The sequence below is a fragment of the Neovison vison genome, chromosome 3 (genome assembly GCF_020171115.1).
Source record: "Neovison vison isolate M4711 chromosome 3, ASM_NN_V1, whole genome shotgun sequence".
NCBI lineage: Eukaryota > Metazoa > Chordata > Mammalia > Carnivora > Mustelidae > Neogale > Neogale vison.
This window is the reverse complement of record NC_058093.1, coordinates 170774570-170798673: the sequence shown is the minus strand read 5'-3', so window position 1 is coordinate 170798673 and position 24104 is coordinate 170774570. Positions and strand designations below refer to the sequence as shown.

The 24104-nt window shown below is 42.2% G+C and overlaps 1 protein-coding gene across 1 annotated transcript in view; it reads left to right on the top strand.

Moving 5' to 3' along the window:
* LAMA3 (laminin subunit alpha 3) overlaps positions 1 to 24104 on the top strand; it is a 263197-nt gene that overhangs the window by 15513 nt on the left and 223580 nt on the right. Inside the window, exon 2 of the mRNA XM_044243267.1 lies at positions 11758 to 11910. Coding sequence (XP_044099202.1) covers positions 11758 to 11910 — 153 coding nt within the window. The remainder of the gene's footprint in view (positions 1 to 11757; positions 11911 to 24104) is intronic.

The window sequence follows — 24104 nt, the reverse complement described above, 5'->3', positions numbered from 1 at the left end:
GCACAGAGAGAGGAGGAAGCAGGCTCCCTGCTGAGCAGAGAGCCCGATGCGGGGCTCGATCTCAGGACCCTGAGATCATGACCTGAGCCGAAGGCAGAGGCTTTAACCCGCTGAGCCACCCAGGCGCCCCGGGAAAATGTGTTCTACTCAGAGAGACCAACAGGTACAAGGGCTGTGAGAGGGGAACATGCCTGGCATGTTCTGAGAACTCAGAAAGCCAGGCTGCCCTCATTGTTGTGTGTTTTGAATGTTATGCCCGAGCGAGACCTCTGTATCCTTTCCAGAATTTATAAATGCTTTGTTTTATTTTTGTAGTATTTATACTCTTTCCGGTCCTCAAAAGAATTTAGGTGACTGGTGAAATTTAAAATCTTTGAACAAAAGAGTTGAGGGAATGGGACAATGGGAAAATAAAGCTGTGGAGAGTATAATTACTTCAGAAGGAGATCAATAACTGAAAGGGAATTGATAGGGAAAATCTTGGCTTGAAGAATGAATCAGACTATGTCCTCAAGGATTCTTTCAAGAAGAAACCAGTTGGTTCTAGAATCCCCAAAAGTATAAGAGCATGGGCTTTGGAATTAATAGAGCTTGCTTTGAAAGCATCTCTTCTCAAGATGTGATCCTGAGTGAGTTATGTTACCTCTGTGAGCCTTGGTGTCTTCTGTAAAATGGGGATTCAAATACCATTTAGTCCACAAGGTTATTCTGAAGATTACATGGAGTAAACCATATGCACCCGGGACACAGTTAGTGTTTAACGAATGGTAACTCTAATTAAAGATGGTTGCGGAAGTAGAAATAGGAAGGCCTTGATAAAGAGGCCACATGTGGATTAGGAGAGGGAGACATAGTTCGGGTGAAACCTCTTTTGAATGGAAGGAAATCAGCAAGAAGCCTGTTGTGGCCAGGAGAATGACCATCATTTTCTTTCTTTGCTCTCTGATTTGGACACAGTGGGAAGATGAACAAGGAAAGTCAGTACCTGAGAAGTCTCCCAGTGCCTCTGGGAGAGGCACTATCTAAAGATGGGAGAGCTCAGTTGAGTACGTGTGGGGCTTCCTGGGCAGAGCAGACAGACGAGTGGCCAGACGTTAGGAGTTGGGAATGGGCTCTGGGTGCCCTGAAGGATGAAGCAAGTAGATTTCCATTAGAGGATAAAAAGGTGGTCTAGACTTAGTTACACTGTGCTTTTTTTTTTTTTTTTAAAGATTTTATTTATTATTTGAGAGAGAGAGCATGAGTGAGAGGCAGAGGTAGAAGGAGAAGCAGACTCCCCGCTGAGCCGGGAGCCCTGATACAGGGCTCTATTCTAGGACCCTGAGATCATGACCTGAGCTAAAGGCAGGTGCCCAACCGACTGAGCCAACCAGGAGCCCCTACCTGGTGCTTTCTAGTGAGTTTAGTGACAAGAGTGTAAGTCTGCAATTTCCTGTTATTCTGGAACATCAGGAGTTTAGCTTCTGACATAAAAAGTTAAAATCACACACACACACACACACACACACCCCTTTTCTCCATGTCTGGGATTACTGCTCCTCCTCAGCTCATTAATCACTTTCTAGTATATTTCTTGGAGTAACAAAATAGCGTATGCCATCTTTATTTATTAACTAAATGAACAAATATAAAGTCTTGTGCCAGATACTCTTCTAGGTAGTAAACAAGGTCTTGCGCTCAAGGCACTTACAACAATAATAATAATAAGGATGTGGGGCGCCTGGGTGGCTCAGTGGGTTAAAGCCTCTGCCTTCAGCTCAGGTCATGATCCCAGGGTCCTGGGATCGAGCCACGCATCGGGCTCTCTGCTCAGCAGGGAGCCTGCTTCCTCCTCTCTCTCTGCCTGCTTGTGATCTCTGTCTGTCAAATAAATAAATAAAATATTTAAAATAATAATAATAATAATAATAAGGATGATAGACAGCAAAGCCAGCAAATAAGTGCTTCCAGCTCAGAAGAAAGAGAAAGCAGATAAGACAGTAGAAAGAGATGGCAGAGTGCCACACTGCTTTTGATGGAGTGGACAGGGAAAACCTCTCAGAAATGGGACTTAAGTCTGGGAAAAGCATAATCTCAGGAATGGGAAGAGGAAGTGCAAAGACCCTGTGGCAGGTACCTGCTTGACGTGAGTGAGGAACAGCCAGAGCATCAGTGTGGGTTGAGGTCAGTGAGGGAAGGCAAAGTAGAGGGCTGTTTGTTTGTCTCCTGGTAGGAGTGATCCAGGAGAGAGCTACACTGAGATGCAGGAGAGGGTGTGTGTTTAGGGGGTCTAATGGCAGATGCAAAGCCCTTGAGCAGGCAGGAGGGGCTGATTCAGTGCGTGGAGAGGATGGGGGCTGGCAGGGGGAGACTTTGGAGCACAGTTACCTTCTCCACAGCAATGGGAGGTAAGAGGCATGTGGGAAACATGCAGGGAGCTCTGTGAATCAGGAAGATGAGCAAATTCAGTGACTTCATCTGGAGAAGGGGAGAGGGAGGAGGGGGTTTGAGGAGCATCGAGAATGTGTGAAATAATTATTGGGCAAATAAAAGAGTGTCAATATAGAACAAACACAATTCTCAGTTATCCGGGGATGGAGGAGCCTAAACACATCTTCCTTTACTGGTTGTACCTGACTCCCAGGCAAGGGCCAGCAGGGACATGTTTCTCTGGCCAAGGCCAAATCTCAGGTGCTGGCAGATTTGCACCTGCCCCTCCCCAGGGCTCCTCCTTCCTGCTCCCAACTCCTTCCCCCCGCAGCATCCCTCCCGGGTTTCCTGTCTCCACTACACCACTTCGGTAAGTTGCTTAACCTCTTTGAGATTCTGTCTTCTTATCTGTTTTTGTTTTTTTTAAGATTTTATTTATTTATCTATTTGACACAGAGAGAGAGACCACAAGTAGGCCGAGAAGCAGACTGGGGGCGGGGTGGGGTGGGGGAAGCAGATTCCCTGCTGAGCAGGGAGCCCGATGTGGGGCTCCATCCCAGGACCCTGAGATCATGACCTGAGCCGAAGGCAGAGGCTTAACCCACTGAGCCATCCAGGCGCCCCTCTGTCTCCTTATCTGTAAAAGGGCTAAGTGATTGGACTCATCTTACTAGATTTGTAAAGAACGTCCTGTCACCATGTGCAAAGTGCAAGGTGCCCTGTCTGGCAGGTGGATGTTTCCTTTTGTCATCACCACCATCAGTGCAGCTACTTCTGTGACTGTGGCTGCAAGATGGGTCTCTAGTGGCGTACTCTGCCGTGTCCCTGTCACGGCTGCCTCTGTGGTCCCAGACTGCAGTGGGCGGAAGAGAAAGAATCCGCTGTGGGGCTTGCTAAAAATTCCAATTCTTGGCCCCCCCTACCAGAGACACAGCCTTGATAATAGGGATGCAGCATCTGAAATCTGCATTTTAAACAACCCCCCCCACACCCACCCCGGGGTCCAGTGGTAATCGGTAATTTCCATGGCAGCGCGATTACTTTGTGGATGATGTTTCATTGAATTTTCACAACCACTACATCCAGTTGGAGAATTAGCCCATTTAACAAAGGGAAAAAAGAGCTTAAGAGAGGCTAAATAATTCGACCAATATATAACTTGTAGAGCTAGGATTCAAACGCTCAGATTCTACTCCAAAATGCATCTCTTTGATATGAGTTAAAAGCAAAAAACCTCCAGCATTTGGCTTGGAGGGAAACAATTTTTGAGTAGTAGGTGTAAATTTTGCAGACATCTTCTTATTTGCCTTAAAAAAAAAAAATACCGGGAATCAAGCCTGAGTCCGTTGTTTTATAGATCTCTCCGATCCTTACCTCCAGGAGCGCAGCACAGTAGGATGTGTGCCCCACCCACCGGGGAGTGAAATCTGTTGCCCACCCCTCCTCCCCCAGCTGGTGTGTATCCATATGCTCTTCTCCTGGGCTGTGCAGTCGCCCTTCATCCAACCCCGCAGATGTCCATCTGCAAAAAACACACCCCCGGCCCGTCTTAATCATTGGTAACCACAATGATAGGCTTTTAGCCTCTCAGAAGGGATGACGTTCTGAACAAGGTCCGGGAAGGAGTAATCTTAAGTAATCTAAGTAATCTGGAATGGGTGCATTCCAGAATGTTCTCCACATCAGGGCTCCAGCTGGTTTGGGTTGGGGCCCTTAAGACAGTGCCTTTAAGGCACACGGCCTCCGGAATCTCGGCGAGTGATGTTTGGGAGGAAGGTCGGGGTGCCGTGAATGTGCTGACGCCTCACCGGGCTGTTGGCGGCCGAATGGGGCGCGATGCTGGGTTTTCTGAGCCACGTGCATCCACGTGCCCGTCAGTCGGGGCGCTTTCCTGGGCCGGGATCTCTTTCCCAGGTCATGGGCAGCTGTATGGAAAGTTATGGAAGTGCTGTTTCAGTGTGACATCACCTTCCATCCAAATGTAAGACGGGGCTCTTTGATGGAGCTCGCAGAACATCTGAATCAGAATGACGGCGTTCTGGCTGGGGGTAGGACTCACACACCGATCCTGGCTCCTGAACGTCCTGGCTGTGTGATTTTTTTTTTTTAAGATTTTATTTATTTATTTGACAGACAGAGATCACAAGTAGGCAGAGAAGCAGGCAGAGAGAGAGGAGGAAGTAGGCTTCCTGCCGAGCAGAGAACCCGATGTGGGGCTCCATCCCCCGATCCTGGGATCATGACCTGAGCGGAAGGCAGAGGCTTTAACCTACTGAGCCACCAGGTGCCCTGTGGCTGTGTGATTTGAGGAGAGGCACGCCACCTCTCTGAGTCTTCTCTTTTTTGCCTTTAAGTTTTGAATACCTTGCTGTAAGCCTGAGGGGGTGTGAAGATTAAAAAGTAAATCATGCCTCTCCTGGGTTTAAATATCCCTGGGCTTGCTTGACCCCAGCACCCTTCGGTACTTATGTGGAGTTTGAGCTACTTCTCTTCAAACTTGCTACATTTCTTTAGGGCCAGGGGCCAACTCTTTGGGTTTGTTTGCTTGTTTCTATGCCCGAATCCAAATTAGTGTTCTCCATGTTGTAGGCAATTCTAAGAAGGTGAATGAATGAGTGTTCATGCAATAAAATTCTATTAGGGAGCACTACTGTAATCAACCTTTAGTTTCTTAGGACAATACAGTGTTGTACTATGGATTGAGATGCGAAGCATTGTCTAAGAGATTTCCAGTCAAGGAGAATCATCAATAATGTTAGGAACCAGGAGAGACTTTTTTTCCATCCTTCTGAAAAAGCATAGGTCCTTTCCTGGGTCTCTGAAACATTAGTTCATCTTCCGAAGCCTTCCAACCTTCCATCTCAACTCCGTCTTTTTATTTGTTTGAACAGTTCTGTCCACTTTCCTTCCACACCTTCTGTTAAATTCGCTACTTCCCATATGGCTAGGCTAATAATAGTCTTGATACAATTCAGAGCATGCGTTCCTTGTCCCTGTTTCCAAGATAAGTCCCTTGTCCTTGTCTTTTAGTATTCTTATCTCTGTCTAGAATACGGAGTAGGTGACCAGCACAGGGGTGTCGCATAGATGGGTGAATCATGGAGCACAAGTGTGAGAAGGCTCCTCTGTTCTGTCCTCCTCTGACTTCTCTCACTTCTGGTCCTGCTTTCCTTTATTTATGACTATTTTTAAAATACTGGACATCAGATGCAGAGTTGGATTATGGATGATTCACAATCCTTAGTTTGTGACATGCTTTTATCTTGGGTCCTTGCATGGTCTGCTTTAACATATATGTGGATGGATGGATTTTAAATTATGTAACAAGCATCCATGTACTGGCTACCAAAACCAAAATAGGGCCTCGAAAATAATTTATATCTAACCATATCATTTTCCCACCTCCCATCACTCTGTTTCCCACAGTCTGGGGTAACCATCATTCTGAATCCTTTATTAATTTTTCTTTTGCTTTCATTTTTATATAGTTTTATTGTCTCTATTTTTCTAAAAACTTTTCTCATTTTGGTTGTTCTTAACTTTATATTATACTTCCCCCCACCCCCGTTTGTTATATTGTTAAGATTCATCCGTATTATTTCATGTTGTCAAATATATTCATTTATTCATTTTTGGTTATGAATTCATTCATTGCATGACTATACCATTGTGATTCATTCACATTGATGTGGCTGGGTCGTTAGGTTATACCCAGGATTTTGCTCTTGTGAACAGTGCGTCTATGAATATTCTTGAACATGATGTTGTCAAATTTGTGCAAGAGCTAATGGGTTATAAGCTTGAAGGTAGAATTCCTGGGTCATAGGAAATGTGAATTTTCAACGTTAATGCCAAAATAGTTTTCAAAGTCTCTACACCAATTCATACTCCTACTGTACCCTTTCCAATGCTCGTTATCCTCAAATTTTGAACTTGGACCTGTTGAGTGAATATAAAACAGTATTACCTTGTGGTCCGCCCCGATCACTAATGGTGGTGAGAGTGAACAGTTCTTCAACTGTTTATGGATGTGTGTGTTTCCTGTTCTGTGAAAGGCCTATTCCTACTTTTACCCTTTTTTCTATTGATCTGGTTATACTTTACTTATTGATTTGCAAAAAGTTTGGTATGTCTTTCTGATGAGAATTCCTTGTTAATTTTATGTTCTTTGTTCAGGTATTGATTCTTGTATAACACTACCCCAAACCTTACTGGCTTAAAGGCATAATCTTTTTTTCTCATCGTTCTGAGGGGTCACCAGGCTCAGCCAGGTGGTTCTTCTGCCCCAGGTAGTGTCAGCGGGAATAACTCTTGTGTATTCAGTAGCTCCCTAGGTAGGACTGGACTGGATGGTCTGGTGTCTCCGTGCTCTTCTATGCGCCCTCGCCATTTGTTTAGCGTGCGTTTTCTCATTAATGTGGTCATTTGGGGGCAGTTGGACTTTTTCCCTGGAGGCTGGTTGCAAGAAGCAGCCAGCCCTTTTAAGGCCTCTGCTCGAAAACCTCAGAATGATACTTCTGCAAATAATAAAGTCAGTCTGGATTCAAGAGAAGAGAATAACCTCTAGGGAAAATAGCCTCCACTTCTTGATGTGTGAAGTGGCAGACACACGCAGAGAAGGAATTGCTGGCAGCCATTGTGATACTGTCTGCCGCTTGTATACTACGAATATCTTTCCATTTGTAACTTTACTTTCTACTTCTTTAAGGTGAACCAATTTCTTTTTTTTTTAAGTTATTATTTTTAAATTTTATTTTATTTTATTTCTTTGAGAAAGGGTCTGTGTGTGAGTGGGTGAGGGGCAGAGGGAGAGAGAGAATCTTGAGCAGGCTCCACATCCAGCCTGGAGCCCAATGTGGGGTTCGATCTCACGACCTTGAGATTGTGACCTGAGCTGAAATCAAAAGTCAGACACTTAACCGACTGAGCCACCCAGGTGCCCCTAAGATGAACCAGTGTTTATAATTTTAATCTATCTCTTCTTTTGTAGTCAGTGCTTTCTGAATCTTGTTTAAGAAATCTTCCCTTGTTCCAAATTCTAAAAGATACTCACTGATATTTTGCACTAATTGGTTTTAAAGTTTATTTCTGACATGAAGTCCTTAATTCATTGATGTGGATTTTTGTCTGTGGCTTGAGTAGGAATTTTATTTTATTGTTTTCCATTGGATATAGATTACTTTTCCCACTTACCTGATGTACCACCTCTGTTATATACTAAGGTTTCCCAAATGCGTGGGTTTGTTTTGGGCTCTTTTCTGTCCTGTAAGGCTGTTTGTCTCATCTTGTCTGTTTTAATTATAATAGCTTCATAATAAGCCCTGATACCTTGAAGGACAATTTCTTCCTCCCTGGTCTCCCTATTCAGCAATATCCTGGCTTTTCTCTCAATAGAGCTTCTAATGGAGCATAATAATTCTAAAATTTATATATTATCCTATCCAAGAAAAGAGTCATTTCATTTATTTAGATTTTAGAAATTCTTTTAATAAATTTTTGTTTTTTTCTTAAAATCCTTATATGAGTGAAATCATATGGTATTTGTCTTTCTCTGTCTGACATATTTCACTTAGTATAATATCCTGTAGGTCCATCCATGCTGTTGCAAATGACAAGATCTTATTTTTTTTTAAAGATTTTATTTATTTATTTGACAGAGCTCACAAGTAGGTAGAGAGGCAGGCAGAGTCAGAGGAAGAAGCAGGCTCCCTGCTGAGCAGAAAGCCCAATTTGGGGCTCGATCCCAGGACCCTGAGATCATGACCTGAGCCAAAGGCAGAATAACCCACTGAGCCACCCAGCAGCCCAAGATCTTATTCTTTTTTATGACTGAGAAACATTCCATTTTGTATACATACAACTATTCTGTATCCATTCATCTGTTGATTGATACCAGAGTTATTCCACATCTTGGCTACTGTAAATAATGCTGAAATAAGCTTAGGGATACAAAAATCTTTTCAAATTAGTGTTTTTGTTTTCTTTGAGTAGGCACCCAATAGTGGAATTACTGAATCATATGATAATTCTATTTTTAATTTTTTGAGGAACCTCCATATTGTTTCCCACGATGACTACACCAGTTTGCATTCCCACCAACAGTGCACAAGGGTTCCTTTCTCTGCACGCTCTCATCTACACTTGGATTTGTAGTCTTTTTGAGTGTGGGCATTCTGACGGGTGTGCTGGTGGGTTCATTTGTCTTCATCCCCTCCCCTCCCAGCCTAAATAGCCAGGCACTTTGGGAACCAGTGGGAACACTCTCCACTTATCTTGCCAACACCGTGGGCCCCACCCTTGTGTTCCCCTGCAGATCGGTCCCATCCACACCACCCCATTTGGTACATGTCCCTCCAAAGCTGCTTCTGCCCTGGCACGTCCTGCAAATAGCCCTAGCAGGGACCAACACCTCTCCAAAGTGACTCCTGCCCTGGGGGGAGTGGAAGATAACCACACACACCAGTGCCTCTGAAGTCCCAGCAGCCTCTCCTTGTAACCAGCAGTAGAGGGAGAGCAACCTGCTGGAGATCAGTGTGACTATGGCCCCAGCAGACAGACTGGGGTGGGGTGTGGGGGACAGGCAGCTGGTCTAACTGCCTGCTCTGCCCACCAACACAAACCTCTCAGGGACGTTACAGGAAGAATGCCCTGCGGTTCGGTGTGATGGCAATCCCGGCAGTTGGGCTGAGGGCAAACATCCTGTCTGACTGCTGACACTGCCCAGCTTGGATCCTGAGCATCCCCAGATAGGCCCTTACTGGCACAGGGACCAAACCCTGCCCGGGCATGCCCCCCACAGGTGAAGTCAGCCATTGCAGCTGATGGGACTGAAGACAGTCAGTCTGATGGGAGACACCTCTGCGGCACCTGGGTCTGGGGAAGGGGGTTTGCACTATAGGGCACCACAGAACCTCTTCTTCTTAGACCATTTATAGGAAATAATGTATATTACTGACCATCCACAATGTCTAATAACATGGAGTAGCTGCTAGATGGGGAAGAGAGTTACAGGGTGGTTGGTTCACATACTGTTTCTGGGGCCCTAGGCTTGGGTCCTGGTTCCACTATTTATAGTTGTGTGATTCCTTTCTTTTCTTTTTTTTTTAATTTTTACTTTAATTTATTTATTTGACAGAGAGAGAGCTCAAGGATGGGAGAGCAGCAGACAGAGGGAGAGGGAGAAGCAGGCTCCCGGCTGAGCAGGGAGCCAGATGTGGGATTCTAAATCCCAGGACCCTGGGATCATGACCCAAGCCGAAGGCAGTCGCTTAACCGACTGAGCCACCCAGACACCCCCTATAGCCGTGTGAGTCTTGGGCATATTACTTAACTTAGTCTTGTGTTTCCTCAACTGTAAAATAGAGGTAATAGCCTTAGGGTGCCAAAGTCAAATGCATAATTCCCGGTGCATAATAGGTGCTGTATCAATGTTCACTTTATTTGTTAGTGTAGTTATTTGAAAACTGAGAAGAAGCATCATCTCCATTCCTCATATCTTCACTATGGAGATGGAGATAAATGTAGATCATAAGTATCCCCATCCTTGGAAGAAAGTTGCTTCTAAACTTGGAGGAGCAATAATGTAATTCCCTTATCAAATAATTAAATTAAATAATTGGTAAAATTCTCTCTGGGAAAGAGTGGGAAAAATAAAGATCTTTAAAGGAAAAATATCCATGAATGTTTAGATGTCTTAGCTTAACTATTACTATTTAATTAATATTGTAATTAATTACACTTTTTATTATGATAACAAAATTTTTATAGAAAGAACCTCCCCCCTCCCTTTGTTTTAAGAATTGCTGATGGGCTCATTCCTTTATTGGGCTTCTAGGAGGTGCGAGGCAATGTGCAGGCTGAAGTGTAGTGATGAGCTACATTGCCCAGCTTGGATCCTGAGCATCCCCAGATAGGCCCTTACTGGCACAGGGACCAAACCCTGCCCGGGCATGCCCCCCACAGTGATGAGATTGTGTATGTCCATACACAATCTTTCATCTCAGGAACTCGGCGGGGCTGCCTCGCCTGCCTGAGGTGCTGCTTCTGAGTTATATAAGTATCCTTCTAGAATGTCAAAAGATAAAGTTAAAAAAAAAGATGTACATAATTTATCTCTGCATATGAGAGAATCCTCAGTTACACACTCGATGAAAACATGTGGTCACACCCCAGGATCAAACTTTGAACACTTAAGAATTAACTTTCAAGACGCTGGGCAGGGGTAGAGCTACCCTTGTGTTGCAGAACATTCTGGGAAGGCTGTGGCTCTAAGTTTGCTTCTTTACCCCCCTCCTATATGGTGGTGATGCTCTGAGGTGATTTAACTGGGGAGCAAAGCAGTTCAGTGTGTGAAGCGCACTACTGGTTAAGCATGATCTTTTGACCCAGTGCAAGTGTAATCAATACATGGAAAGGGCCTATGTTCAGCTTTTTAGGCTGTGAAATACTGCATGGCAAGCAAAACAAAACAGAACCAAGAATTTGCCTACCAAGAAGAAGAAGTCAGTAAGAAGATGAGGTCATATCCCTGGTGTCAGAATTTAGTAAAGATGGTAATACCAAGGAGCTATCACTCCAGGTGAAAATGGATTCTCATTTATCTGTGGGCTTATCTCTTGACTTCTCACTTTGGTGTCTTCAGCCCCAGCTGTGATCTCCCCACTTACCTTTCATGCCTTGTCTTCCGTTACTTACGCTCTTGTTAAACTGGACCAACTGGCCTCCATGCCTTTGCTCGCACTGGTTCCTCCTCCTGGAACCCCTTCCCTGTTTGCCGCTCACTGACACTTACCAAAGCCTGGTGCATCCTCACCGGTGACTTAGTCCCACCTCTTCCACCCCGTTCCCTGAGCCCCTGGCCTACGCTTCACCTTGGACCCAGACCACAATACGCTTACCGTACCCCACTTCCCTTATGGTTATTTGTCTCCTTATTGCCTCCGCTGGGACTGCGGATAGGGATTCTCTTTGTATTGTAGAGCCTGACATGGAAATTGCAGAGGAGAATGTAAAGAGCAAAATGAATTTGCTGAAGGAAAACATCTTGGCGTCTCGGGTGCAGCAGGTTCCTCTTAAAATGTCATATAGGACAAGAGAAACATAGCTGTAAAACATGGAAGATAAATATGATATATGTCCAAAAACATTATAAACAGGCATAAACAGATGATATGGTTTAAAATGAAGTGAAAAAGAAAAAGGCGTATTACTGTCTTCAGAATACGTTGCCATCAATTTCACAGCTGACATCCCTAGGCCGAGTGGTCTTTGTTTTACTTACCTCTTTACTAAACTGATAGAAAAAATTACTTGAAAATAACAAGAGCTTTTTTTTTTCCCCCCCTCCAGGGCCAATTCTGTGACTATTGCAATTCTGAGGACCCCAGGAGAGCACATCCAGTCACCAACGCAATTGACGGATCCGAGCGATGGTGGCAAAGCCCTCCTCTGTCCTCAGGCACACAGTACAACAAAGTCAATGTCACCTTGGATCTGGGGCAGGTGAGTAATGCTTCTGACTGGAAAGAGGGAAGCTCATTTGGATTGTCATTTCTACGGTTATTTCTGATAGAATAATAATTATATTAAAAAACAAAAATAGCTTTAATTCTCTAGTCTCTGTGAAGCCTGTGACAGTCATATTTGCATTCCTCCACGCTCAGCCTGTCATGACACAGACACCCATACCTGTGAAGAGTTAAAAATAGTCAAAAATAGTTATATTGGCAAAGATATTACTATTACTATTATTATTTTTGATTATGGCAAAGTACACATGACATAAAATGTACCATCTTAAGATATTTTATTTTTAAAAAATATTTTATTTATTTATTTAAAGAGAGTGCAAGTGAGGGGGAGCAGAGGGAGAGAGAGAATCTCGAAGAGACTACGTGCTGAACGAGGGGCCCCGCTTAGGGCTTGATCCCATGACCCTGAGATCATGGCCTGAACTGAAAGCAAGAGTTGGATGCTTAACCGACTGAGCCATGCAGGCCCTCCCCATCGTAGACGAGTTTAACCGTATGGTTCAGTAGCCTCAAGTTCACATTGTGTGCAACCAGTCACCAGCATTCTTTCTCGTCTTGCAAAACTGGCACTCTGTGCCCAGCCCCAGACTACCACCGTTCTACTGTCTCTGTGGATTGGTCAACCCCAGTCACCTCATAGAGGTAGAATCCTACAGTATCCATCCTTTGTGACTGGCTTACTTCACCTAGCCTACTGTCTCTGGGTTCGTCTGTGTCAGCAGTGTGTGTCTGAATTTGCTTCCTTTTTAAGGCTAAATAATATTCCATTGTATGTATGTCTCACATTTATTTATCCAGTTATCTGTCAAGGGACACCCGAGTTGCTTCCATGTTTTGGCTCTTGTGAGTAATGCTGTTATGAACATGGGGATAACTAAGATATTTTTATAGCATTCTCTTTCCCAGAAATCCTGCTTCTATGACCACTGACTACCATAGTTTTTCACTTTGTTTGGCCAGCTTGTGCACAAGAAAACACAACTTCAGACCTGTCTTCCTTTGGTATGCTAAGAGGGCCCCTAGGATGTCTTCCTCTTGGTGTACATGCCCAGTGTGATCCCCTCTATTTCCAGTGTGGCAGGACTATGATGGAAGTCACTCCCTTGGTAAAGAGACATTATGTGACAAAAACGAAGGGATTTTGAACATGTGTTTAAGGTCCCAAGTCAGTTGATCAAAAGAGAGATTATCTTAGAAGATTCCTCCCTAATTTGGGGAACTCTTAAAAAGGTCTGGGCCCTACCTAAAGGAAGAGATCTGAAGCATGATCAAATTTCCTTCTGAACTTGAAGGGGATGCCATGTTATAAACTATCTTTGGAGATGGCCACATGGCAAGGACCTAAGAATGGTTTCTAGAAGCAGAGAACAGCCTCAGCCAACAGCTGGAAAAAAAAGCTGGAACCTCAGTCCTACAACCTACAACAAACTTGGAAATGGGTCTTTCCAGGCAATCTGGCAAATGCCTGATTGCAGCCACCATGCCCAGACTCCTGAAATATAAGACTGAAAGTTCATAAATGGCTTTGTCTTAAACCGCTAAATTTGTTTTCATTTGTTAAGCAGCAATAGAAAAATGAATGCACCTTCTTTCCTCTTTCAGACTAGGTAGTGCCTCCTATCTGTTTCACCCTGTTCCTTCAACAAGTACTTATTTATTGCCTATTCTATACGTCAGGCACTGTTCTTGGTATTTGCATTACATAAAAGAATGAAGAGATGGAGAGTCCTTCCCTCATGGGAGACAGCCAACAAAAATATATATCGCTAAATATAATACGTTAGAAGCTGATAACAGCTATGGGAAACATAAAAAAGTAGATCAGGGTAAGAGGATCATGAGGCCAGGACAAGAAGGGTTTGCAGTTTTAGGCAGGACCGTCAGGAGAGAGCTTAATGGACAAAGACTAGAAACAGGTGAAGGCATTCATCATGCAGATTTCAGTCACCAAGACAAAGGGAACACCCTGAAAGCCTTTCTAAGGTGGGAGCTTGTCTGGAAGGTATAAGGAGCTGCATGGAGGCCAGGGTGCTTGGACCAAAGTCAGGGAGAGGGCAGTGGTGAGAGAAAAGGCCCGAGAGAGAACAGACAGGGCCAGATCAAGTAGGGTTCCTAGGCCATGATAAGGACATGGGTTCCAATGAGAGATGAGTCATTACAGAGTTTCAAGAAGAAGAATGATCTAATATGATTTAAATTTTAAAAAGATTTCTCTATTTTGTTGAGAATTATCAGGGGGCAAGGGTAGAAGCCAGTGACTGTCACTGTAATCCACAAGAAAGATGCAAGTAGGGGCAGTGGAAGGGGTGTGTCCCAGACCTATTCTGAGACTAGAGGTGCCATGATTTCCTAGTGGATTGAAGGTGAAGTGTGAGAAGAGATGGTTCTGGGATGACTGGAACTGTTGTTTGCAGAGGTGTTGGAGACTCTGGGGGACAGAGGCAGTTAATGTGGACATACAAGCACTGAAATACTGTTTGGACATCGCATTGGAAGTATGGACTAGACACTGGGAGATATGAGTCTGGGAAGCTGGCTGGGCTGGAAGAGAGACTTGTTAAAGATTTCTTTAGGAATTATATTCAGGATCTCTCAGCTTCTTGGATTTGTATATTTATACCTTTCATCACCTTTGGGATATTTTCAAACAAACATCCTTCCTTCCTTTTCTAGCTTTATTGAGGTATCATTGACAAGTAAAATTGTCTGTGTTTTAAAGTGTATAATGTGATGATTCGATAAGCATATAATTTGTGAAATGATCACCATGAGGAGGTTAATTCACACATTCATCACCTCACGTACTTTTTTTGTGAGTGTGTGGTGAGACCACTTGAGATCTTGTCTCTGAGTAAATTTCAGGCATATAATACAGTACTATTAACTATATATACCATGTTGTACATTAGAAACCCAGAACTTATTTATCTTATAGCTGAAAGCTTGTATCCTTTGAGCAGTATCTCCTGATTTCTCCCACTCCCTAGCCCCTGGTAAATACATACCTCTGTTTCCATGAGTTCAGGTTCTCTTTCTTTGGGATATTGATGATATTGTTAGATCTTTTATTATTGTTCCACAGGTCCCTGAGGCTCTGTTCATTTATTTTTTTCAGTTGCATTTCTCTCTTTTTCAGATTAGGTAATTGTTCTATTTTGAAATTCCCTGATTCAAAAAAAAAAAAAAAAAAAAAAGGAATTCCCTGATTCCTTTCTCTTTCATGTTCTCCTCTCTAGCCCATTTAGTGAGTTTTTAATTTTAGTTATTGTATTTTTTCAGTTATTATAATTCCTATAATTGCCACTTAGTTTTTTTATATCTTCTATTTCTTGGATGAGATTTTTAATATTTTAATTTACTTCAAGAATATTTGTACTTACTCACTGAAGCATTTTGATACTTTAAGGGTTTTGTCAGATAATTCTATCATCTGTTTCATCACCTTTTGTTGGGGTCTGTTGATTGTTCTTTCTCATTCACATTGTTATTTTCCTCTGATTTTTGGTATGATGAGTGATTTCCAATTGTGTTCTGGACATTTTAGATATTATATTAGGTGACTCTAAATCCTATTTAAATCTCCCAGCTTAGTAGATGTCACTCTGTTTAGGTTTAATACGTGGGTTCTGGCTTGCTTTTGCAGCCTGTGATTCCAACGAATATTTGGTTTTCAGCTGGTGCATATTATGTAGTCTGCTGTATTCATCTGGTCCCTGGGCTCCTGCTTGGTTCTCATTTGTGCTGCTGCCTCTGGAGCCAGAATGAACTTCTCCTGATTCAGTGACACCTAGTAGGGGTTGAGACACACTGGGCCTTCAGGGCAGAGAGTGCTTCCCCAGTGCATTGGCCAAAGCTGCCTAATGCAGGTGAAGCTCCTGCTGAAATAGACATTTGGAAATCAATGGCATGTAGATTGTGTTAACCCACAAGACTGCATGAGAGTGAAAAGAGAAGAGGATCTAGTGCTGAGCCATAGGCTCTCCAATATTAAGAAGTCCTGGAAAAGAAAAGGAGCCAGTAAAGAAGACTGGTGTGAAATGACAGATGGGAAGAAGATAACTACAAGAGTGTGGTGTCATAAAGCTAAGTGAAGAAAGTATATCAAAAGGGAGGCAGTCTTCCAGCTCTGTAATACGAAGACAAAGAGCCTAATTTTAAAAAATGGGCAAAGGATCTGAATAGGCAGTTTTCTAACCCACTGAGCCACCCAGGCGCCCCGACAGTTTTCTAAAGATACACGAATGGCCAATAAGCATATGAAAAGATGCTCAGCATCATTAGCCATCAGGGAAATGTAAGTTAAAACCACAATGTTTGTCTCTCTCTCAAATAAATAAATAAAATCTTTAAAAAAAAAAAAAACCACAATGTTATGGACATTGGGGAGGGTATGTGCTTTAGTGAGTGCTGTGAAGTGTGTAAACCTGGCGATTCACAGACCTGTACCCCTGGAGATAAAAATATATGTTTATAAAAAATAAAAAATTAAAAAAAAAACCACAATGAGATACCACTTTACACTCAGTTGGGTGACTGTAATCAAAGAAAGAGGTAATAAAGTATTGGTGAGGCTCTGGAGAGATTGGAACGCTAATACATTGTTAGTACCAAAGTAAAGTGGCATAGCTGCTCTGGAAAACAGTTTGGTACTTTCTGGATGGCTTAGTCAATTAAGCATCTGCCTTCAGCTCAGGTCATGATTCCAGGGTCCTGGGACTGAGCTGCTCATCAGGCTCCCTGCTTAACAGGGAACCTGCTTCTCCCTCTCTGCCCCTCCCCCAGCTCTTGTATGCATGCACACGTGCTCTCTCACTCTCTTAAATAAATAAATAAAATGATTAAAAAAAAAAGGTTTGCCATCTTACCCAGCAATTCCACTCCTAGTTATATTTTCAAGAAAAATGGAAACATACATAAACAGAAAACCTTGTTCATTGATGTTCATTATATCATTCTTCGTAATAGCCAAAAAGTGGGGCAATGCAAATTGTCCATCAGTTGATGAATAAATACGCCAAATATCCATATCTACACAATGGAATATTATCCAACAATAAAAAGGAGTGAATTTCTGATTAATGCTGTGACATGGGTAAACCTTAAACACGTGATGCTTGAAAGAAGCCAGTCATAAAAGAGCATGCATCATATGATTCCACATGTAGGAAATATACAGACAGGCCACTCTTTAATTGCAGACCAATCATAGCTTAGTGGCTGCCTAGGGCTGGGGGTTTCGGTGGGAATTGAGGAATGACTTCTGGGAGGTACACCTTGGTTTGGGGGAGACAGATGAAACTGAGTGTGATTGATTGGACAGTTTTGTGAGCACACCAAATGCCTTTAGACTGTACATTTAGATGAGTCAATTGAATGGTGTGTGAGGTACACCTCAGGAGAGATACACATCAACAAAGAGTTTATGGAAAGAGAGTGTTTCAAGGAAGAAAAAAAAAGAGAGAGAGAGTGATCGTGTCAAATGCTGTGTCAAGTAACATGACTTGTAATGACTGAAAATTCTCCATTGGATTTGCTAATGTGGAGGTCCCTGGTGGCTTTGATGAGACAGGATTGAAAGCCTGACTGCAGGGAGGTTAAGAGAGAATGGGAACGGAAAGGAAGCTTGGAGTACAGAAATCTAATCTGAAGAGTTTCAAAGCAATGAGGAGAGAAGAAATGGGGGGAAGAACTTCTGAACGTCAGGTAAAGAAAAGACTGGTAACTGATTCATAATAGGAGATCCACAGCAACATTAGCACAGATACTGGTAAGAGTATTAATACTGATATTTAAGCCAGTCATTCTGCTGGCCATAGTGGTGCACACAGTATGGTTCATACAGGAAATACCGTTTGACCAGATGCCTGCCCTCAGCCCATCTGCCGGGGCTGAGGTTGCATCGATGTGCGAGGTGCTGTCCTTGAGAGGCTTTTCTTGGTGGATGGGGCTGCAGGAACCCTCGTGCACTGTTGGTGGGAATGCAGATTGGAAGGGCCACTCTGGAAAACAGTATGGAGGTTCCTTAAGAAATGAAAAATAGAATTACCATATAATCTGATAATTTCACTTCTGGCCATTTACCCAAAGAAGATGAAAACACTAACTTGAAAACCTATATGCACTGCTAGGTTTATTATAGCTTTATTTATTTATTTATTTGTTTATTCATTTATTTATTCATTTATTTTTAAAGATTTTATTTACCTATTTGAGAGAGAGGCCATAAGAGGGGAGAGGTCAGAGGGAGAAGCAGACTCCCCGCCGAGCAGGGAGCCTCATGTGGGACTCGATCCTGGGACTCCAGGATCATGACCTGAGCTGAAGGCAGTTGCTTAACCAACTGAGCCACCCAGGTGCCCCCATTATTTATTTTTTATTATGTTAGTCACCATACAATACATCGTTAATTTTTGATGTAGTATTCCATCTTTATTGTCTACATATAACACCCAGTGCTCCATTATGTACAATAGTCAAATTATGGAAGCAACCTAAGTGCCCACTGATCCATGATTGGATAAAGAAGATGCCATATATATACAATGGAATATTTTTCAGCCATAAAAAGGATGAAATCTTGCCATTTGCAGAACATGGATGGAGTTAGAGGGTATTGTGCTAAGTGCAATAAGTCAGAGTAGGACAGTACCATATGGTGTCACTCACATGTGGAGTTTAAGAAACAAAACTAATGAACAAAGAAAAAAAGAGACAAACCAAAACACACACTTTTAACTGAAGGGACTGCACTGATAGTTACCAGAGGGGAGGTGGGGGGAGGGATGGGTAAAATAAATGGACCGGGTTAAGAGTACACTTACCGTGATGACCACTGAGTCATGCATTGAATTGTTGAACCCCTATATTGCACACCTGAAACTGATACAACGTTGTATGTTAACTATACGTCAATGAAAAGAAAGAAAAAAATTTATCCTAAAATAGTATCGCTTGAAAGCAATCAAAAAGACAATGGATCACTAGGTGTGGTGAAAAAATAATGATACTGTTATGCTGAAAATAAATAAATGAAAAAAAAATTAAAAAAAAGACAATGCAGTCCACAGACTGGAAATTGAATGATACTGAGATGTCTTCAAAGGAGTGTGTTATGTTCATTTAGGTTGGGGATACTTTGGTGATAGAGCAACTGTCCTTCTCTTCAAATCTTATGTTATATGAACTTACCCCTCTCCTAAGAATATTTTCACTAACAATTTTCATCTGAGATAATTCAGGAAGATCCTTCATGGTTTGAAAGACTCTATGAGTCCAATTTCAACTATGAATTAGTCTTATCCCTCTAATAACTCACATCTGTCATTAACTCACTGGAGATTTTGCCAATAATGACCAGAATTTACCCATTATACCAGTAATTTAGCTGGAGATTTTTGTAGATAGCTGGGAATTTTAACCCATCAAATACCAATGTCTGCTGGATTTACTTTTTTTCCTCAAAGCTACTTAAAAAAAAAAAACAACTTACCTTTTAAAAGGACTCTTTTGATATACTGAAAAATCTTTAAGACAGTTCAATTAAAAAAAATACCAACGTGGGAACAATTTAGTAACTTGCTGGTTGCTGACAGACATTAGCCGTGCCTCCTTCTGCACGAAGATTGTGTTCACCCAACACCTGACCAACTGGGGAGGCTGCTCTGAGTGGGGGGTTGATGGTGGATCCTGGAGTCGGTCTATGCTGTTTTGTGCCCTGGTGCACAGCTTATTTGCTGTGTGACCCTGAGCAACACGCTTGAGTGCTCTGTGCCACAGTTTCCTCCTTTAAAAGGAAAATAATAATTTTACTTACCCTATAGGATTACTTTGAGGTTTGAATGAGTGAACTGCTTCATTTTTAAACCTCTTTAGGCCAGTGGTTCTGAAATAAATTTTTATTTAGTAAAATAAAGTGAATATCAATAAATGCTCTTTATTAAGAGACTCATTACTTCTGCTCCTCTAGCTACAGCATACGGTGCTATAGACTATTAAAAAGCCCAGAAAAGCCTCTGGGCAGGATCTGTATTTTCTTCTTTTTGCTGGAATTAGCCATAAAACTGACACTGAGAGGTTAGCTTTCATAACTAAATAGTGACCTACAGACCTTAGATGTAGGGAAGTGTGAATTTTTTTTTTTTTTGGAAGTATGGTTGGGATGTACACTATAGGCCCTAAACTTATTAGCACGTCACTTTTTTTTTTTCCAGCTACTGAGAACTGGTATTTGAATCGATGCACTGTAGTCTGTTTGACAGCTTTTGTTGTCAGTTTTCTCTATCTGCTTTTGGACTAGTCAGTCAGTGGTTTTCATGGTCATTTTTCTCGGACAATACAGTTTGGCAAATAAAAGCATCACTTTCAGGACTCGGACCTGAAGGACAGTGTCCCCCTTACAAGGCGACAAACAGAGGAAGTTTCAGTGACTCACTGGAGACAGTGGTATTTTCTCAGGCTGTTCAATTTCATTCGATACTTATCAGTTTTAGAATCAGAACATGGTGTTTTATAGGAAACTTTCATCTCATCTGGCTAAATAATGAGTTCAGCTTCCGACCCTGCATATAGACCATTTGGGGCATACAGCATTTAATGTCCCCAGGGCAACCCTCAATCCAGGAGGAACAGAAAAATTGGTGGAAATTCCCCATTTCCCTGCCTCTCCAAGGAACAATTCTTTGGAATGTCTCCATCAGAATTGAGCCCCAGTTGGCCGTGGTAAGAATCTGCCATTAACATATCAGCCACTGGCTTTTTCCCTCCTCTGTGGCCCGCTCGCTTCCCATTTATGCTTCTTGAGATCTATGCACACACGAGCTACCCGCACCCAGTCTTTGTTTCAGAGCTGGATTTAGAGACAAACGAAGACAGGGAAGAAAGGGGGTTTAGGCGGAGACTCTGAGCACCCTACAGATATCCACACAAGCAAACACGAGGAAAAACTTATACAGAATACAGTAAGAAGAAAATTCAAGAAACGGTTCTAATGCTCTCAGATTAAGAGTAACAAAGGAAACAGCATTATAACTTTTAAAGAAAAAATAGGTCACACGGAAATGTACCATCACTTTACTTCATTTTTCATGAACTCAGCATATTTGGTGAGTTCCCCAGCAGCCAGAGGTAAATACAGTATCGAACCATCTGAGAGCGAATTTAGTATGTAAAAGGCCTAGGATCCTCCCCCCACCCCCAACCGGCCTTCTTTTTAACTTTTATGAGACTTCGGCAGATGAATCCAAAACATTCTTTATAGCCCTTGTCAGTTCTGACTCAGACAGGAGGAAGGCCTGGGCTGGTTTCTGTCTCTTCTTGGGCTAAGGTGCTTTGGAGATTAAATTGGTTCTAGGGACGCCTTGCAGAGCATGTCCTTAAAAGTCTGACTCAGTTGTATCCGTGGGTGGATATAGTTCCATCCAAAAAGTGCATGACTCAGATTTGGCCGAAACTTTAGATTCCAGGAATTGCCTATTCAGAAAGGGTCCTTGTCTTATTTAGTTCACTGTGTGGTGTCCTGCTCCCAGCATCTTGCACAGTTTTCAGCACATAGCAGATGCTCAATAAATATATTGAGTGACTGTAGAATGAAACAAGGATAATTCAGGGTCAGTCCGAACTTCCCAGGGTACGGTACTAGTGGAAGTATGTTGCTGTGAGACTAAATCTCTAGGATAGGGTAGACCAGCCTTGGCTCTGTAATTAACTAGATGGTTGGTTCCACTTATGACATTTGTGTTTCCTTGCAACACCATTTAAGTGTTCTATAGCTGTAGCATCATTAGAAGACATAGCTCTTACTCAGAACAAATCTGTAATTTGTAAATATTCTATGAACAGACACATACAATCATGAGACTCAACTTTTGAAAACAAATCATTTTTTAGTGGGTAGAAAAGGGACCAACAAAATCTCCTGGGCTATGGGGGATGCAATTTTATTCTTTATGATAATTTTTTATTCTTTATGTAGTAGCCTACACATTTTTTTTAAAAGATTTTGTTTATTTATTTGACAGAGGGAGAGATCGCAAGTAGGCAGAGCAGCAGGCAGGGTGGCGGGGGGAGCAGGCTCCCTGCTGAGCAGAGAGCCCAATGCTGGGCTTGATCCCAGAACCCTGAGATCATGACCTAAGCTGAAGGCAGAGGCTTAACCTACTGAGCCACCCAGGCACCCCTAGCCTACACATGTTAATTGCCTAGTAACCTAAACATGTTAATTTCCTTTGAAGTGCCTTTTAAGGAGTTTATACATTAGGAAGAGGCTGGCAATCTGGAATTTTCATTTTACATGTGAAAAACTCAAGGAAGTTGAGTCGACCCGAGCAACAGATGGGAATCCCTGAGATGCCAACTTTGTTTGACTCTCTGAATCACTATCTCAAATAGCATGATAACGAATGTAAGAAAATAGGTTCCAAGATATTTAAACACTATTACATAAAATAATGTCTGGGTAATCAGTCCCTTTCCCCTGAGTGTGGGGAGTTCTCACAGCCTATGGCTAGAGACACCTGTGAATGCTGTACATGAACGTACTTTGACCCTGGCAAAGCATGAGACCAATGTGGCATATGCTTATTATTATTATTACTTAGAGAAATCATTATTGATACCCTTGCTTCCCAACTTTTCTGCGCTTCCAAAAAGCTTACACTGCTTTATCTCTTCTGTGCGAGTGAAGTATGTAAATATGTTCACAGTCAAGTTCTGGAAACTCTTTGCTGATGTTCTATCATCCAAGAATGTTTGCGTTGAAAAAAAAAATCCCTATCTATTTTTGTCATGGAACTACTGCTAGGAATTTATCCTAAGGAAACAATGAGATAAATGCTCGAAGTATTTGAGCAAGGGTATTCTTGGGAGCATTGTTCATATAACATAGTTGGGAAACCATCTCACATCTGATAAAAGGGGACTGCTTCCCGCAATGGATCGTCAGCCATCAGAATGATGTCGCTGACGGTATCTTTATGGACATGCTGTGTCTGTGCTAAGTTGTGAAGAAGAGAAATCAAACTTTTATGTCAGCTGTGTGTATCATAGGGTATGACTTCATTTGCTTTGTGTATATAAGCACAGAAAAAAGTAAAAAAAGAATCTAAAATACGAAGAATGCTCTTCTCTGGATGGTGGGATTATTGTTGATTTTGACTTTCCCCTGTAAATCCCATTTGCAGTATAGTACATATTCATGTTCTGGATTATTTCTTAGGTACAAATCTGGCTTCGTGTCTTTCAAGCTGCATGACCCTGGACCCCCTTGTTAATGTCACCAGGGCAGTTTCTTCCTTTGAAATTTGGGAATGAATGTAGTACCACTCTTGTAGGGTTGTTGGGAAGAATTAAGAAGGTGATATAGAAAAAAACTTTTATTTTTTTAAAAAGATTTTATCTATTTAAGAGAGAGAGCACAAACAGGGGCAGCAACAGGCAGAGAGAGAGAGAGAGAGAGAGAGAGAGAAGCAGATTCCCTGCTGAGCAGGGAGCCCGATTCTGGCTCTATCCCAGGACCCTGGGATCATGACCTGAGCTGAAGGAAGATGTTTCATCAACTGAGCCACTCAGGCGCCCCTAGAAGAAAACTTTTAGAATTATGCCTCCCATGCTGTAAGAGCTCAGGCCATGTTAGTTATTATGTCTGTATTTTTTTTTTCAGTGAGCTTGTACATAAAGATAATAGAGTTAATTGAGAAGATACTTCCTTTTTGGGAAAAAAAGAAAAGTTTAGAGAAGACAAAAGGAACAATTATTCCTGGTGAGATTTGAGGTATTGATGGGAAAGCTTACTGGGCATTTTCTTGATGCCCTCTATCCCCCAGTACAGACTTCTGACCACTTCATCCCGGGTGAGGTTGGCCTGCCAGAGATCTTTAAAAGTGAACAGAATCAGAAAAATGCCCAGTAATGGAAATTGATTTTTTTTAAAGAGCCTATTTTATTCCTTAGCTAATCTTGAAAACTATTTTATGTTTCTTCCCTTGTGAAACTTCTGTGATTTCAGGCGTATTTTGGCTTTAAATCATGGCAGTTGTCCTATTACTATTATTGGCAAGCATATTTAAGGAAAAACTGAATTTCACAAATTCTTCACTATGGTTCCAATGAAATCTCGAGTTAAATACAATGTCTCCGGGGAGTCCTTGGGCCCCATGCCCCCTCTCCTCT